Below are 14493 nucleotides of genomic sequence, written 5' to 3'. Positions count from 1 at the left end.
CGATTTAGGTCAGGGGTTGGACCTGGCACATCCACACATCTGGATCTGCTCAGTGGCAGCCTGGGGTAACCTACGTGTGTCTTCCTGAGTAACAAACTGATGACTGCCCTTCATTTCTTTAACTTTAGAAAAGTCAGAGCCATATACAGTATATGATTATCTCAAAGTTTTAAAAATCTGTGAATGGAGAACAGGCGTTTAGTTCAGTTCAGTTCAGTTTGAAAAGGTTATTTTAATCTGCATATATACTGGCCATTGTTAACTTTTTCTTTTGATCAGGTCTGTTGTCATGCGATCATAATGCTCATCCAGGATTTCTAAATAAACAAGTTTTGTCTCCTCAGTTGCTGAATGTTAAATGACTGCATTGTTGGAATTATAAATAAAAACTACGCCTTTAGAAATGGCCAGAGTTCAGAGACTTGGAGGAAAACAGAATCTAATAATTTATTTCCGCACACTTTTCAAATCGACATTTATGATCAATATGGTGAACAAAGTGTTTTGTTTGTCACTGAGCATTAAAATACAGTTAAATCCAAAAATACAGCTAAACTGCCTCACAGTGTGATGAGAAACTGAGGAATAGACGCACATGATGTCATCTCTGGATGGCATTAGCAGCCCCAGTTTGATGACAAACTGAAGTGGATGTTGACAGCACACTTAGCGTGATTGTGTCAGTGTGTTCCTAAAGTAAGTTATGGGACAATAGCCTGTGTCAGTGCCAACGTGTGACTGTGATGCACGCTCAAATGTAATCCTGTGCAAATTTAAGATTTATTTGACCTCCCCTGAGAGATGGGGAGTAGGGGTGCATGGCAGTTGAAGAGTTATTACTCAGAAACTCAATAGTGGGGAGATGGCAAAGCCTTTGTACTGCTCATACATCAATTTATTAAAGAGCTGTGCTGAAATCCTGAACATGTGGCTTTTCAGGCACATAAAGCAATGACTTGTCTTCGCAATTCGAGTGGCTCCTCCAGTGAAACCTGAAATCGAAAAACCACCGCGTACTGTAGAAATGCACTTTACAGCAGTGTGCAGCACTCGGCACCCAATAAGCCCATCATCTGCACTGCACCAGCAACTGCCACTTGAACCATTTGTTTTTACTTTTTAACGGAGCGAGTAGTGTTTCAGACACATCGCTGCCACACAGTATTCAGGCAATTGGAGACATGTGTATGCTACAAGCCATGTCTTTGGGGGGATTAAGTTGTGAAGAGATGACAGATGTCCTTTTTTAAACTCCTCTAGGATTAAGTGAGATAGCTCTAATTGAATTTGATTCAGAGTCTAATAGGCCAGAGCAGGATCCATGTAATTGTGACAGATTCTTCATCCGGTCTTCCCCGTCTAGCTCACTTCTTCTCTCAGTGTTAGTGGCCGGGTTCATGTCAGAAGGGGATTCAGGGCCACCTGGCAGCCTTTCAGATGAGATTATGGGGGAACAATATGTGACACAGTGCAGAGTGGGTTGATGGCACACTTCCAGACGCACCAATGTTACACTCATTCTTATGCGACTTGTCTACACGTTATGTTCCACGTCCTGCAACGCTCTCCAACTCCTCCTGTATTATACAGCCTTTGGCAGCGCTGCATCTGGGAGGTGCGGCATATCCATAAGATTAAAATGCCTTTCAGTGTCTGGCACCTCCCCGTCTGTTGCAGTCCACGTCCCATGTTTCGGTCCACGTGTGTGATTGCAACAGGACACAACTACCAAATCTTTTAATGCTTGAAGTTTTACACTAGCTCTCAGTCACTGCTCTTTCCGCTTGAATGCACATTTCATTATCCAGAAGAGTACACTCATCATTCAACATTTACATGCTCACCTGCCTTTGTAGCTGCGCTGCTGCAGGAATCCAGTATTTTGCGGTCTGTTCACATCTGTCAATGCCCTCAGCAATTCTTGAAGTTAGTAGTGTGACAGAAACCAGGGTCCTCATTAAATACACTTCCTACGTCTGAAATCCTATCCTATCTCAGTTTAGGATGACATTTTGGATTATTTAAGGATACAACGTAGCTATTTACAGAAACAGTTGGAGACGATAACACGATGTTAGCCTGCTGCAAAGGCTAGCACTGAAGTTACCAGAGACCTTTTATATGTTACCCTGTTGGAGAGCTAGCACTGACGTTAGCCTGTTAGAGGAGTTGACATCGATGTTAGCCTGCTGGAAAGGTTAGCATTAATGTTAGCCTGCTGGAAAGGTTAGCATTAATGTTAGCCTGCTGGAGAAGGTAAAACTGAAGTTAGCCTGTCTGAGAACTGATGTTAGTCAGTTGGAGATGCTAACATTGAGGTTGAAACTAACATGGACTTTAGCCTGTTAGCTTTACATTTTCTGGACCATGTATTAACATGCATGTCCTCTCCTCCACTTACAAGAATATTACCTCTGACTAGCTAAAATTAAACACCTGGGGTATTTATAGACCCTGTGTGTAGTTCAAGGTGTCCTGCTTTCTTTGCTTTAAGGGGATTTCTTTAGTTGGAGTTGACATGTGGCCAAAGATGACTCTACCACCATCTACTTCTCCTGATATATCCCTGGCTTCCCCCCACATTCTGACCATCCCTTGACATTTGATTAAGAATGGTTTTAATACACTAAAGCCATTCTTAGGTGGCCTGGAGGATCACCTTAGGTATCACATACTTCTTAATGTGTCTGCAAACAAATATAATGATTAGATGGGACATTCCCTGTCTTTATTAAGAGGGGTTTAGGCTGCATTACACAATTAATCTGGTTGATGTGTTTACTGACAAGTGTAATTTGTGGCTTTATTTGTAAGGCTGTAGCTCCCAAAGGGTATTTGACTTAACTAATTAAAACTGACTAAACTCCAGGGCAAACTACAGCCTAAAATAAGACTTTTAGTTATGTCACACTGTATACTATACTCAAGCAAGCAGACCACACACACACACACACACACACACACACACACAGCCCTAACGTGCTCTAAACCTGCTCTTGCACTTTGCTGTCTCCTGAGGCACCTGACCGTTCACCTTTCCTTTACACTGGAATAAATCAGTTGAAGTGACTTGAGGCCAGAGTATCACCCACCCAGAACCTGATGTCAGTGTCGGGTCACGTTCCTCCTCCTGTAGCTTAGACAAATATTGTGGGCTGGTGGAGTTTAGTGACCATATCAACCATCCTTACTGTGAAATCAAGTGATTGTCTTAAAAAGGTGAACAAAGTATGCAAACTCGCTTGTATCTCAATTGTAGTGAATTCAATAGTAGTAAGTTGAATATCTTTGGGTTTTTAGACTGTTGGTGGGACAAAAACTACTTTTGTGAGCAACAGTTTACAGATTAATTGAGAAAATCTCTCTTTCTGAAGAAATTGCAGTTGTTAATGCGCTAAACTGCATTGCGGGCTTGAATTTGTGTGGAGAAGTAACTCAAAGAGCGAGGAAGAGTGAGGAAGAGTCAATTAATGTGAATGGGACCGATACGTTGCGTGGGAAAATGGAAAAGCCGATGCAAAATAAACTGTGTAACTGTAACTTTCACTCCTATCTTCTCCCGCTCCCTTTTGTTTTTCCTTTACTTGGACCACCTTATTTATTTGGAAACTGCTCCAATCCACTGTAGCATACCTCTAATGTTGAAGTTGGCCTTTAATAATCCAGTTTAATTGTTTGTCTAATCCTCCGAATCTTTGATTCCCTTTTTGGTTACTCTCAGTCAGGAAAAGAAACGGTTCCTTCTCCTCTGTACAGAGAGGAGTCACCTCTGGGGAATCAGTCTTACTCATCCTGCAACAAAGGTGGTCTTTTCAAGGGGGCTTTAGTTACACTGCAGCTCATTTTGTCTCCCTATGTATGTACCTCTCTGTCTACAGTATGTCTACTGTCCTTTCACATCTCCTTTTTCTGCCCCTGACTCTTACTCTTTCTGTCTCTCACTCCACTTCTCAAACACACATGTTCTAACGATCGGTCCCAACAAGAATCTTGGATTTGAGTTCTGTAATCAAAGGATTAGTCTTCTAACCACTGTGGCTTTCTGTAGCGGCGAGATCGGGAGGGTGTGAAATATGAATAGGGGTGATTAGTTTGTTGGCGGGCCGAAGCCAAATGATCAGTGTTAAGTAGCGTGCAGCCAGTAGCCATCTGATGCCCTGCTATGCTGAGAAGTCCCCCGAGTGTCAGCAGACCCAGAGGGCTGAGCACGTGGGCTCGGGCAGGGAGATTATGTCTCCTTGAGACTCGCCCAGATTCTCAACTCTCACGACTCTCTTATCAGAGAAAGGGCACTTCAACTGAGGTACAGCAGCATAGAAAGCAATTAGTCAAGACAAACAGGACATTGACTAGACCACTGCGTGTTCTGCAGCAATGTTTTCTTCTTTTTGCATAATGCCTGTGTTTAAGCAGAGAAAAGCACTTTTGGCCCTAAGATATTCACAAGGCAACAAATTCTGTCCATTCAGCATATCAAGACTGATTTACAAAGACTGTTTTTGTGTGTGTGAATACTTTGCAGGCTTGTGGAGGCAGGGAGCGGCAGTGTTCAGAGCTTGTCCCTCTCTGACAGTCACCTGGCGGAGCTGGATGGAGACACCCTGCGTTTGTTCGGACTCGGAGCCCTGGAGGCCCTGGAGAGGGGCTGGGGAGTTCAGACTGCTGGTGCTGTCACTGTAATAACCTTCCGCTACATCAACTTTGACGCCATTGTACCAACACTGCCGCGAATAAGGGTCAAGTTCCCCAATCTATCGGTGAGGGAAGTAGCCATGTATCATAATGAGATATGGGATCATGTTAACATAAATTAAAGAGGAAAAAAGTAGAATGTACATTTTTATTTTTTCCTTCAGGTGCGGCTGTAGTAAATGCTGAAAACACCAAACAGCCATATCATGACATAAAAAGCGTGAAGGTGTTGGCTGGTGGATACCTGCCTCTCACTGACAGATAGTCGCTGTTTATAATCGACTTTTGCCTTTATCCATCCATTTCCTCACTTCCCTGAACCAACCTGCTCCTTTTTCTGCAGCACATGATCTTCTTGGAAACCAACATCAGCCGTCTGCCCCAACTGGCGGCCTTGGCTCAGGTGAGGCGTCTGGACCAGCTGACCATCCACCCAGAGGGCAATCCAGTGGTCAGTCTGGCTCTGTGGCGCTCCTTCGTCATCTACCGCCTCCACCACTTCAACCTGCAGAGGATCAACGGCCAGGAGGTGAGGACCAGCTCGTAAGCTTTGTAAGACTCCTGTAGACTCACCAAATTTTACCTGTATTAAAAAAATTCCTTAAAAACAATGTACAAGAAAGAATTTGTCATTTAAATACAGAATAATATAAATTTGCAGATTTTAAGGTTAAAGGAATAGTTTGACTTTTTTGTCGTTCCATTAAATGTTAGCTTAGCATAGCACAAACACTTAAAACAGGGGGAAACGGCTAGCCTGGCTCTGTCCAGCACCTCTAAGGATCACTGATGAACAGATTATATCTTGTTTGTGGATTCAGTTTAAAATGTCAGACTCTTATCAAACGCCCCATAAGTGCCAAAAAAGGAGAAACCCGTCCTTTGCTGTTAACAGCCGTGAATTTGTTTATTCTCAACATCTCCTCTTGTTTCAAATAATTTTATGTCACATGTCATAGACACACATGAAGTAGCCAACCACTCGAGCACCTTTTGCTGTATGTGTCAGTCCTCATTTGCGTGTTGACCTCAGGTGACCATGAATGATGTGATCGCTGCAGAGCGGGTGTTCGGGACACTGGGTCATATAGCAGCCACCGAAACTCCACGCTGCCGCCTCCTCCTTTTGCTCGAGGAGTCCAGGTGAGAACTTGATCTCAGGCACTTCACCACAACATGACATTAAGTACACTTTAATGACAGGTGTGTGCCGAGTCCTGGACTGTTTATGTTGTTCATTTAGATATGTCAAGAATGTGTTGGGTCTTAAATGCATATATGTGTGAGTTACAGCTTACAGCTTGTAGCGGTGTAGCCTACTGTGCATGTATGTACATGCCTGTGTGTAGCGTTTAGTGTGTATACATTTGTGTATGTGTGTGGGTTCGCGTGTGTGAGACAGCGAGACAGAGCCTGGCACCGAGGAGCCAGAGGAATTAGACTATGTGTCTCAGGGTAAGGGTGGGTACTTGGCACTTGGACACAAACATTCCTCTCTCTCCCCAGCCAAAAGTTCTTGAGGTCTGTCACTCTTGGTTAATGAAAAACATCCTCGCAAGCAAAAATCTGCTGAATTTGTCACGCACAAGAATATTTTTTAATGTGTCTTCATATAACTATTCCTCTGAGGGTTGGAAAATCGCCAGGTCAAATCATCTGAATGACTTAGAAAACTGTATTACATGTAGAGCTCACAATAACTTCCACTGTGACGAAAATAGGGGAAAATAAAGTCATTCAGTCAGAATTGGATGAAAGTGACAGTAGTGCAGTTTTGGTGGTGTAGAGATATGAACAACACTCATACACACTGTGGAGCAGTATGGCAGTTTGTGAGCATAAAGAATTAGCGCTGCCTCCGTGTCCTCAATTGCACTTTCAGAATGATGTTGGAGGTGAACTAGTTAACTTTAGGACAACTGACTCTTGGCTGCAACTCATCCTGAATCACACACTGTTACGGATAGATATGACACAACAGCCCAAGGGCGAAGATTATTTTTGGATCGGTATTGAAATCTTAATCACTGTTATCTGCATGCGCAATCATTACCCCTGGAGTAGATCCACTGAATGTTGTTGGATTTGACTTCTTATCTGTCAAAACCTTCCTCCAGAAGATTATATTTTCATTTAAAATCTGTTTTATGGAGAAAAAATCTGGGGATAAAAGGAAATAGGAAACCTTTGTGATGCCTGCAGACACAGAAATGAACAGAGTTTATTTCTTCCATGTAACGGTCATCAGGGTTGTTCAGGGATTCAGGTTCTACACATTTCATCACCGGTGGGAAGACATCAAACAGAAAGCGTTTTAATGTGTAACCGAATACCCCTGCTTTAAATGCTTAAGGCTCTTGTTGCACCTTGTATCTTACAAAATGAAACAATATTGCACAAGACCTTCAAACAGAGCTCATCGGCTCTGTGTCTCTAAAACTCAGTCTGCACAACCTGATATCATCCTGCTGGAGTTGTGCCTGGAACATCATATTTAATGTTGCTCCAGGGCCATAAATGATACTGACCAATCACAGTTTTGTAACGTTGTAGCTTTGCAGCTCTGGAAAAAATACACACATAGGAGAAGTTATCCTTTGTAAATCGTGTTAAACGTCCTGAAAGGGTCCATTTGAACCCAAACCATATTTTCCTAAACATAGCCAAGTTTTGTTTGTCTTTTTAGCCTAAACCTGACCTAAAGCAACATAAATGAATAAGTGAACGTAAATTATTTTGTTCTTATCGCGGATCTAGCAATTAAATCCTGGATACGGCATCGGAGAAGGTGCCCTGTTCATCCTTATGAAAGCTGCTCAGTGAAGCCAAAAAAGCTTGTGTGCACTAGAGACTTCTGATTTAACGCCCAGATAACTTGAATAATAGAGATGAAATGATTTAATCTGGCAGCACTTCTAGACTTACCAAATTTTATTGGATCAAATCATGATAGTTATTGGAGTCATTTCGGCGTGATTGTGACACAAAAAAAAACGTATCCACCATTTTGCAGTTGCTTCTTTCACAATGAAAGCTTAAGGGAAAAAGTCGTTTTGGGCCCCAGTGCATCAGGTGATATTGTCGATTACACGGTTTGGCCACCACAAAAGTTCAGGCTTCAAAGCCTGGCGTTCTTCCTGCAGGCTTGGTTCTGTTCAGGACACAAACCCTGGTCTCCTGGGTGAGAGACCCATGAATCCACAACTGCTTGCTCAAAATGCCGACTTTTCATGACCAAACACCGCAATATCACATAGATCCTTAATCATCGTGTTGAATTTAGACTCGAACACAACATTGAGACTTTGCTTAAACTCGACCTCTAGTGTTGCAAAGTTGCCATCACACGTTGGGGTTCTTGGCACAAGAACCCATTTGGGTGGGTTTTTTTCGCACCTGATCGTAACTGCTGTTCTCTCGAGGGACGTTTACACTCAATTACACTTCGTTTGATGGATACACAACTTGATATTTCTGATACTGACAGGAGCTGACAGTGAGGTCCTTCCTTCAGCTCGTTTTACCTCGTTAGTCAGTATGATATGTGACTTACACACTAAAGCATTTGGCACACACACACACACACGTATGTACATATGCACACAGACTTAATGAACCATCTTATCCCATAAGGAATGTTTGCCTCCAGCCTCCTGTGAGCATCCTGGCAGTGGTGTGTGGAACATGTCGGTGCAGCAGTGTATCACATGAGTGTTCATACTGACAGACAGCAACATTTGATGTAGTTTCACTTTTTAAAGTCCTCTACTGCTTTTTTTAAGTACACACATCCTGCTGCTGAGTGATGAGAGTGACATTAAAACACTCACACAGTGCTAAGGTGAGAGTGTGTTATTTGATGGACAAAAATATAAACTTGTGTTACCTTGGTGTCACTCACTCTCTGCCACTGTTCCTCGCCAGGTGTCTGTGTGTCTCCGCACTCAGAGTCTAACTACCTCTTGTCTCTCTTCACCCTGAAGAAAGCGCCAGCTGCAGTTCCTGTTGGACGGGCGTGGCCGGCGAGCAGGGCTGAGTCCAGAGGAGCTGCGAGACAACGGGAAGCTACTGGGAGAAGGCCTGAGCAGAGCGCTGTTCAACTACCCGAGTAGAGACTGTAGTGCAGACAGCCCTGAGGTCAGTTTGGGGTTTCTTTCACAGTTTTTTTTTTTAACAGTGGCCAAGTGGCTTCAGGCACTGCTTCATCTCTTGAAGTTGGCTTTAAAGTTGGTAAAAACTACTTTGAGTCCAACCTCAGCCCACATTTGTCAACCAAAAGCCAACATGGCCTTGCTGATTGTACTGTACTTATCTTATCCCAAATGTTTTGAACAATCTACATGCAGAGAAATCAGACATTTGTTGAAGGTAACAGTTGGTTTCATTTGGTCGCCTGTCACTATCACGTACAGGAGAGAGTCAGAGTGAGGAAATAAGTCAGCGAATGTGAATAAATGTTAATTCATAATGTCAGATGGATTGGCAACTGGCAATTGGCAGTGGTTGTTCAACAAAAAGAAAACAGTGACTCACATGATCCCACGCTACTGATCTGATTGTGCAGATCAGGCACTTCAGTACCATATTCAAGCTTGTTATGGCATTACTTCCTCCTGTTCAGATCACCTCTCTCACTTTGATAATCTTCTTCCACCAGATGTACATTTTTTATCTGGTACTGAACTACATCAAAGTACAAATTCAATTCAATGAATGGATTATTCCAGCTTCCAGCTGAATTCACTGTACTAGCAAGTATTGACTGTGTAGCCACAGCCTGATACAGCTTATGATTCTGTGGCATATAGATAAGGGTCATAACATTACATCACATTTCACATGCACTTTAGGGCTGAAGGTGCTGACAAGATGACAATGTAACCAGAATATTAAATCACTATACTTATTTACTTTTTATGACTTAAGTTATTTCACATCTCTCTAAGACCCATTGGACAGGAATTTCCCAAAAACTGACATCATCTTGAAAGCTTATTTTGGCTGTATATCACGTATTTGTTCATCAAATGATTGTGCTCCTGATCCAGATCCTCATTGGTTCAAGTTGTTGTCAATCATAGTACCAAGCTTGGAAGCTTTACTTTTTCCCACTTCCTACTTTTCCTGCTACTACACCTCATCTTAATGTACTTATGACAAATGTTCTCTTGTTTGTCTCACAGGAGGGCACTGTGGAGTCGTCGGAGCGCGCTGCCATGATAGAGCAGTACCTCCAGGAGTTGGTCCAAAGGGCGTCGGACACCAATCTGAAGGGCGAGGCTCTGCACAAGCTCTGGCCCTCCATGTTTGCAGAGATGGTGAGGGACTGTGTGTTGGAGATGAGGGACCGAGCAGCCTTCCGCCAAGCCAGCCTTGCAAAGCTCACTGAGACTAAGTGAAGAGGACCAAAGGTTCACTCTTAGACACACACACAAACACAAACACATGTGGACACAGCTTGCCCGGGCGCCTCCAGGGTTTCATCTCGAACTCCTTTAACCCCAATCCTAACACATCATCACGTAGTGACCTATCACTGACGACCAGTTATTAAATTCTTTGGAAACTGAAGGGTGTATTTCCCCAGTGTGTGGGAAGCTCTTTCTTAAGATCGATGTAGACTGTTTTAAAGATGATCATGTCAAAAGCATCTTGATTGAATGTAGATTTTCACTGACAAACACACAGATTGATTCTTCAGTGCTCGGAGCTGTAACATACTTGAAGGAAGTTTAAAGGGACTTATTGACTCAGTGCATTGTGGTCCCTACGGAGCATCCTGTGCACTTTAAAAAGCCTTCTGAATGACCCGTCCTCACCATTACTGTCATCAGCTGAAAGTGTCCGCTGTCTCTTTTGTCGAGACTCGAATGATTTTTCTGTGTCTTAAGTCTTGTTTCATGCATCCCTCACTTTCTCCTGCCTGACATAAAAAGAAGGGCACAAAGGACTTTTCTTTGTTTACCACTGATTTTCTGTATTGTACTTAGTATTAAAATATTCTGTACTAACACTCAGTTCGTCTACATGGTTTACATGATTGTTTCTGATCCGTCTACAGGAGTGAAGAAGTCATATCATATCAATTGATTTGTTGGGTGCAAGTGTTTTCCTGTTCCTTTAAGGTTCGTTAGTGCTCAAGTTCATCCCCGAGTCAGTTTACACCTCATAAACCACTGGTCCTTCATCAGACAGAGGCTGTGTATGTGTGCTCAGAAGTCTAGAAACCATGAAGGGTCCTCAGGCTGGTGTGAACTCAGGCTGGAATGTCCCTGAAGGCGTAGAGGGTTCACCAGTTTCTCACCACCTGTCCCTGCTCCCCTCACTTAAACCGTCCCACAAAGAAGTTTTAACCCTGGCGTGTAGGTGGAGATGTGTCAAACACCTGCACACGCACGCACACACACACACACACACACACACACACACACACACACACACACACACACACACACACACACACACACACACACACACACAATCCTGTCTATATGCTTCAAGATCTCATGTAAAGCTTTTCAGTTTCACACTCTTGAACGTGATTATGCATTATCACTTTCTGCAGCAAGGAAACCCAGTACCCTAGTTTCTTCCTCTGGGCCAGCAGGCAATGATTGTAGCCAAGCTACTTTTGTTGTTCATGTTTAATGGATAATATATTTCTTTAAAAAAGGTCAGTTTTGATTTACTCTCCACTGGACATGTCTATGTGGTCAGTAAATGAAATATAGGATTACACCTGTTTTCACTGAAAAACACTATAATAATATTCTAATAAATTGCTGTAACTTGGGACAGGAAAGGTCAGATGTTGACACATTTCATGTAGAAGTCTAATACATCTTTTTAAATTAAAAAAACCTCATGACCTGTTCTGTCTGAGTTTATAGTAAAAATAACACCAAATTGGGACTTTAAGTGAGCCAGACTGAAACTGGTTCTCGCTAACTGCTGCAAATTGTAACTGCCTGTAGCTGGATTGCTATCTTAGCCGTGTAGCTAGCGGGACCAGGGAAGTGTCTGTGTGTAAACCGCTAGCAGAGGAGCTTTGTAGTGGGACGGACTGGGGCTAGCTCGTTAGCATGCTAACTTCAGTAGATATCTCTGCAACTCAGTACAGAGACATCATAATGACAAAACTGTTATTTTTATGTTTTCAGCTAAAATTCTTACATACTGCCCGTTTAATCTTCCAGATACTTATTTTTCTACCACCAGTTTATCTACATGTCTTCCAGGAGATCGGATTAATCTGCATTAGAAGACAAAACCAAACACCTTTTACATGTTGTGTATGAAGTATGACTACATAACGCTTTTGCTTTTCAGCCACCTGTCCCCTCAGGATCCCCGTTCGAACATGACCGATAAATGCCACGCTTTGACGAGAAGCCACTCCGCGTGAACATCTGCTATCAAAAACTCCTGCAAGTCTATTTTGAGCAGCTCTTGATAAACAACATTGCTTTGTGCTGACACATTCAGTCATTTTATGGGACTGCTGCTGTCATTGTTGTGAGAGAAGTCAAGTCCCACAGGACTGACGGAGCTCCATGACTGGTGACAGCATGCAGACGCACAGACAGACAGACAGAACAATGTCTCGCAGCTGGAAAGTTACCGAGAAGACAAGATAGTGCGGTTATTCCTGAGGCCCACACAGTTTATAGGTCTCAGCACATTAACAAAGTCCATATGTTTGGGTGAGTAATAACCCACATCAATCTGTTGCTCTAATTAAAAATAGTATTTCTTCTTTACAGAGCCTCATATTGGCATTCGCCTGGAGCTTCTTTTTTTTTTTTTTTGGCAGAGAGTGAAGGCAGTGCATGAGAACCACTGCAGGCTATATTTAAGTGATTTCTGTGCTGCAAGAGTTGGCTTTTAAGAATTACAGTGGTGATGTCAGGTGTCTCCATCCATTTATCCGCCCGATATCTTTGTCCAGAGTTAAGTATTTTAGACAGCTTCAGGCCAGATGTTTGCTTTTTTCATATCAGAGATACCAAAGTCAGACATGGAGATCACGGTGATGGTTTGATGCTCGTGTTCAGGAAAAAAGCTGCAAATATTTCACTGACTAATGTCTGATATACAATGACAATTGACTATATGAAGTTATTATAACTAAAGTTCAGGAACTAGACCACGGTACTCGCCCTCGCTAATTTGCCACCTGAGCCGATCTAATCAAATCTCATTAATACGACCACCTGTGCCTTTCCAATTCAATCACCTATTTCTCTAACCATTTCTCTCCAGTTCGTCTCAAGTTCTCACAACCCTCTCCCCAGACCCTCTTCTTCTCCTCTGTCCTCTCTCACAGGATCGATCGGCAGCTCAGCGTTTGACACCGATGCCTCACAGCAAGAAGTCTCTCCAGAATTGGACCCGGGCCATTCCAGCACAGGAACCAAGGAGTCTCAACCTCCCTGGTTCCTAGACTATCCAGACACTCTACAACCTTATTCGACCCCCTCTCCTCCATCTAGATCTTGACCCCCTTTTCCTTCATCTACCTACCTCGACCCCTTCCCTATCCTCATCAAGTCTTCTATCAATTTAAATAAAACTACCTTTATGCTGAACGACCGTGTGGTCTTTGTTAGTGTAAAAGCATTTTGTGGGTCCAGAGGAAGCTGCATGTACGTTGCCTCCAGTGATGCCACTCAGTGGGTAATGTAGGCAGCCAGGTTTTGAGAAGCAGCCATCACCCTCCTGTAACACTGTTGGACTCATTGTGGACAGTTTAAAAAACAAATGATCAAAATCAATACAGCCGAACCAGAGATATCACCTTTTTTTTAATTCCACGCACTCTCCTTCCTTTTCAAAACCTGGCGCCTACATTACCCACAATGCAATTTAGCCACAGAGTGACATCACTGGAGGCAAATTACATGCAGCTTCCTCTGGAGCCACAAAAGGCTTTATACTGCGTTACCCCCCCTAGGACTTGTAAACACACTTTAATGTGGAAAATTGGTGGAGTTACCCTTTAATCAAGTCTCAATCGACACTAGTTCCTAAAATGAAGCCATTTTCATGTCGATACTGCATATTTAAGTCCTGGTATTATTATTTTTATTTATTTTTCCAGTCAAAATGTCTATATTCTACACAACTGGGACACATGAGTCATCTTGTTACATAAAGTTAACCATTTATCGGAGCTGACGACAAGTGAGGAGGTTGTGTTTCTGTCACATCAGCATCAGTGTAGGCTTCAGCCATCAGTCCAGAAGAACTTGAAGGATGCACATAACGACACAAATGTTCATGTAAGTGTATAAAAGAGTGTTGGGCCCACTTCCTCTCAGTACTCTGCCTTGTGTACCTCAGCTGCAGTTAGTTTTTGCCTGCATTTCCTCGAGTACTTTTTGAGCTCATGCCTGAACTTGTTTCATCCAGCTGTAAGTTTTATAGTTTAGTCTGTTAAACTGTTGTCATAGTAATTTCGTCCTCATAGAGGAGGTTACGGTAATACTAAACAGAGCGAGTGAAGCGACAGCGGCATCACTGCAGTAATATGGACTCAACAAAAGACTACATTCAGGCAATGTTATCTTCACAATTTGTGTTTTGGGTGAATGACAAGCAATAAACCTAAGTGCTGGTTAGGAGGCTGCAGTGTTGATGTGCCCGGGAGACGCTCTGATACACTTGTATAATCTGGAGACGAGGCTGCCAATTCGTTCCACCTCACAGGACCAACTATTAGATTCTCCTGGAATGAACCGAGTGCATTGTTTATTGTTCGCCCTGCGCTGCAAAAAAGTAAACCCGTCTGAAGCCGTCATT

The 14493-nt window shown here is 42.9% G+C and overlaps 1 protein-coding gene across 4 annotated transcripts in view; it reads left to right on the top strand.

Annotated features, from left to right (window-relative positions):
- lrrc49 (leucine rich repeat containing 49) overlaps nt 1–10709 on the top strand; it is a 42144-nt gene extending 31435 nt beyond the window's left edge. For all 4 annotated transcript variants that reach the window (XM_084347818.1, XM_084347817.1, XM_084347816.1 and 1 more), the window contains 5 exons: nt 4523–4757; nt 5036–5221; nt 5726–5835; nt 8676–8829; nt 9876–10709. In XM_084347818.1, the coding sequence (XP_084203944.1) occupies nt 4523–4757; nt 5036–5221; nt 5726–5835; nt 8676–8829; nt 9876–10091 (901 nt within the window). In that variant the 3' untranslated portion in view covers nt 10092–10709. The remainder of the gene's footprint in view (nt 1–4522; nt 4758–5035; nt 5222–5725; nt 5836–8675; nt 8830–9875) is intronic.
- Nucleotides 10710–14493: the final 3784 nt, after the last annotated feature.

This window comes from Pagrus pagrus (assembly GCF_965226575.1).
Source record: "Pagrus pagrus genome assembly, chromosome: 1".
NCBI classification, from domain to species: domain Eukaryota; kingdom Metazoa; phylum Chordata; class Actinopteri; order Spariformes; family Sparidae; genus Pagrus; species Pagrus pagrus.
Note: the sequence above shows the minus strand (reverse complement) of the source record. Positions and strands in the feature narration are given on the sequence as shown.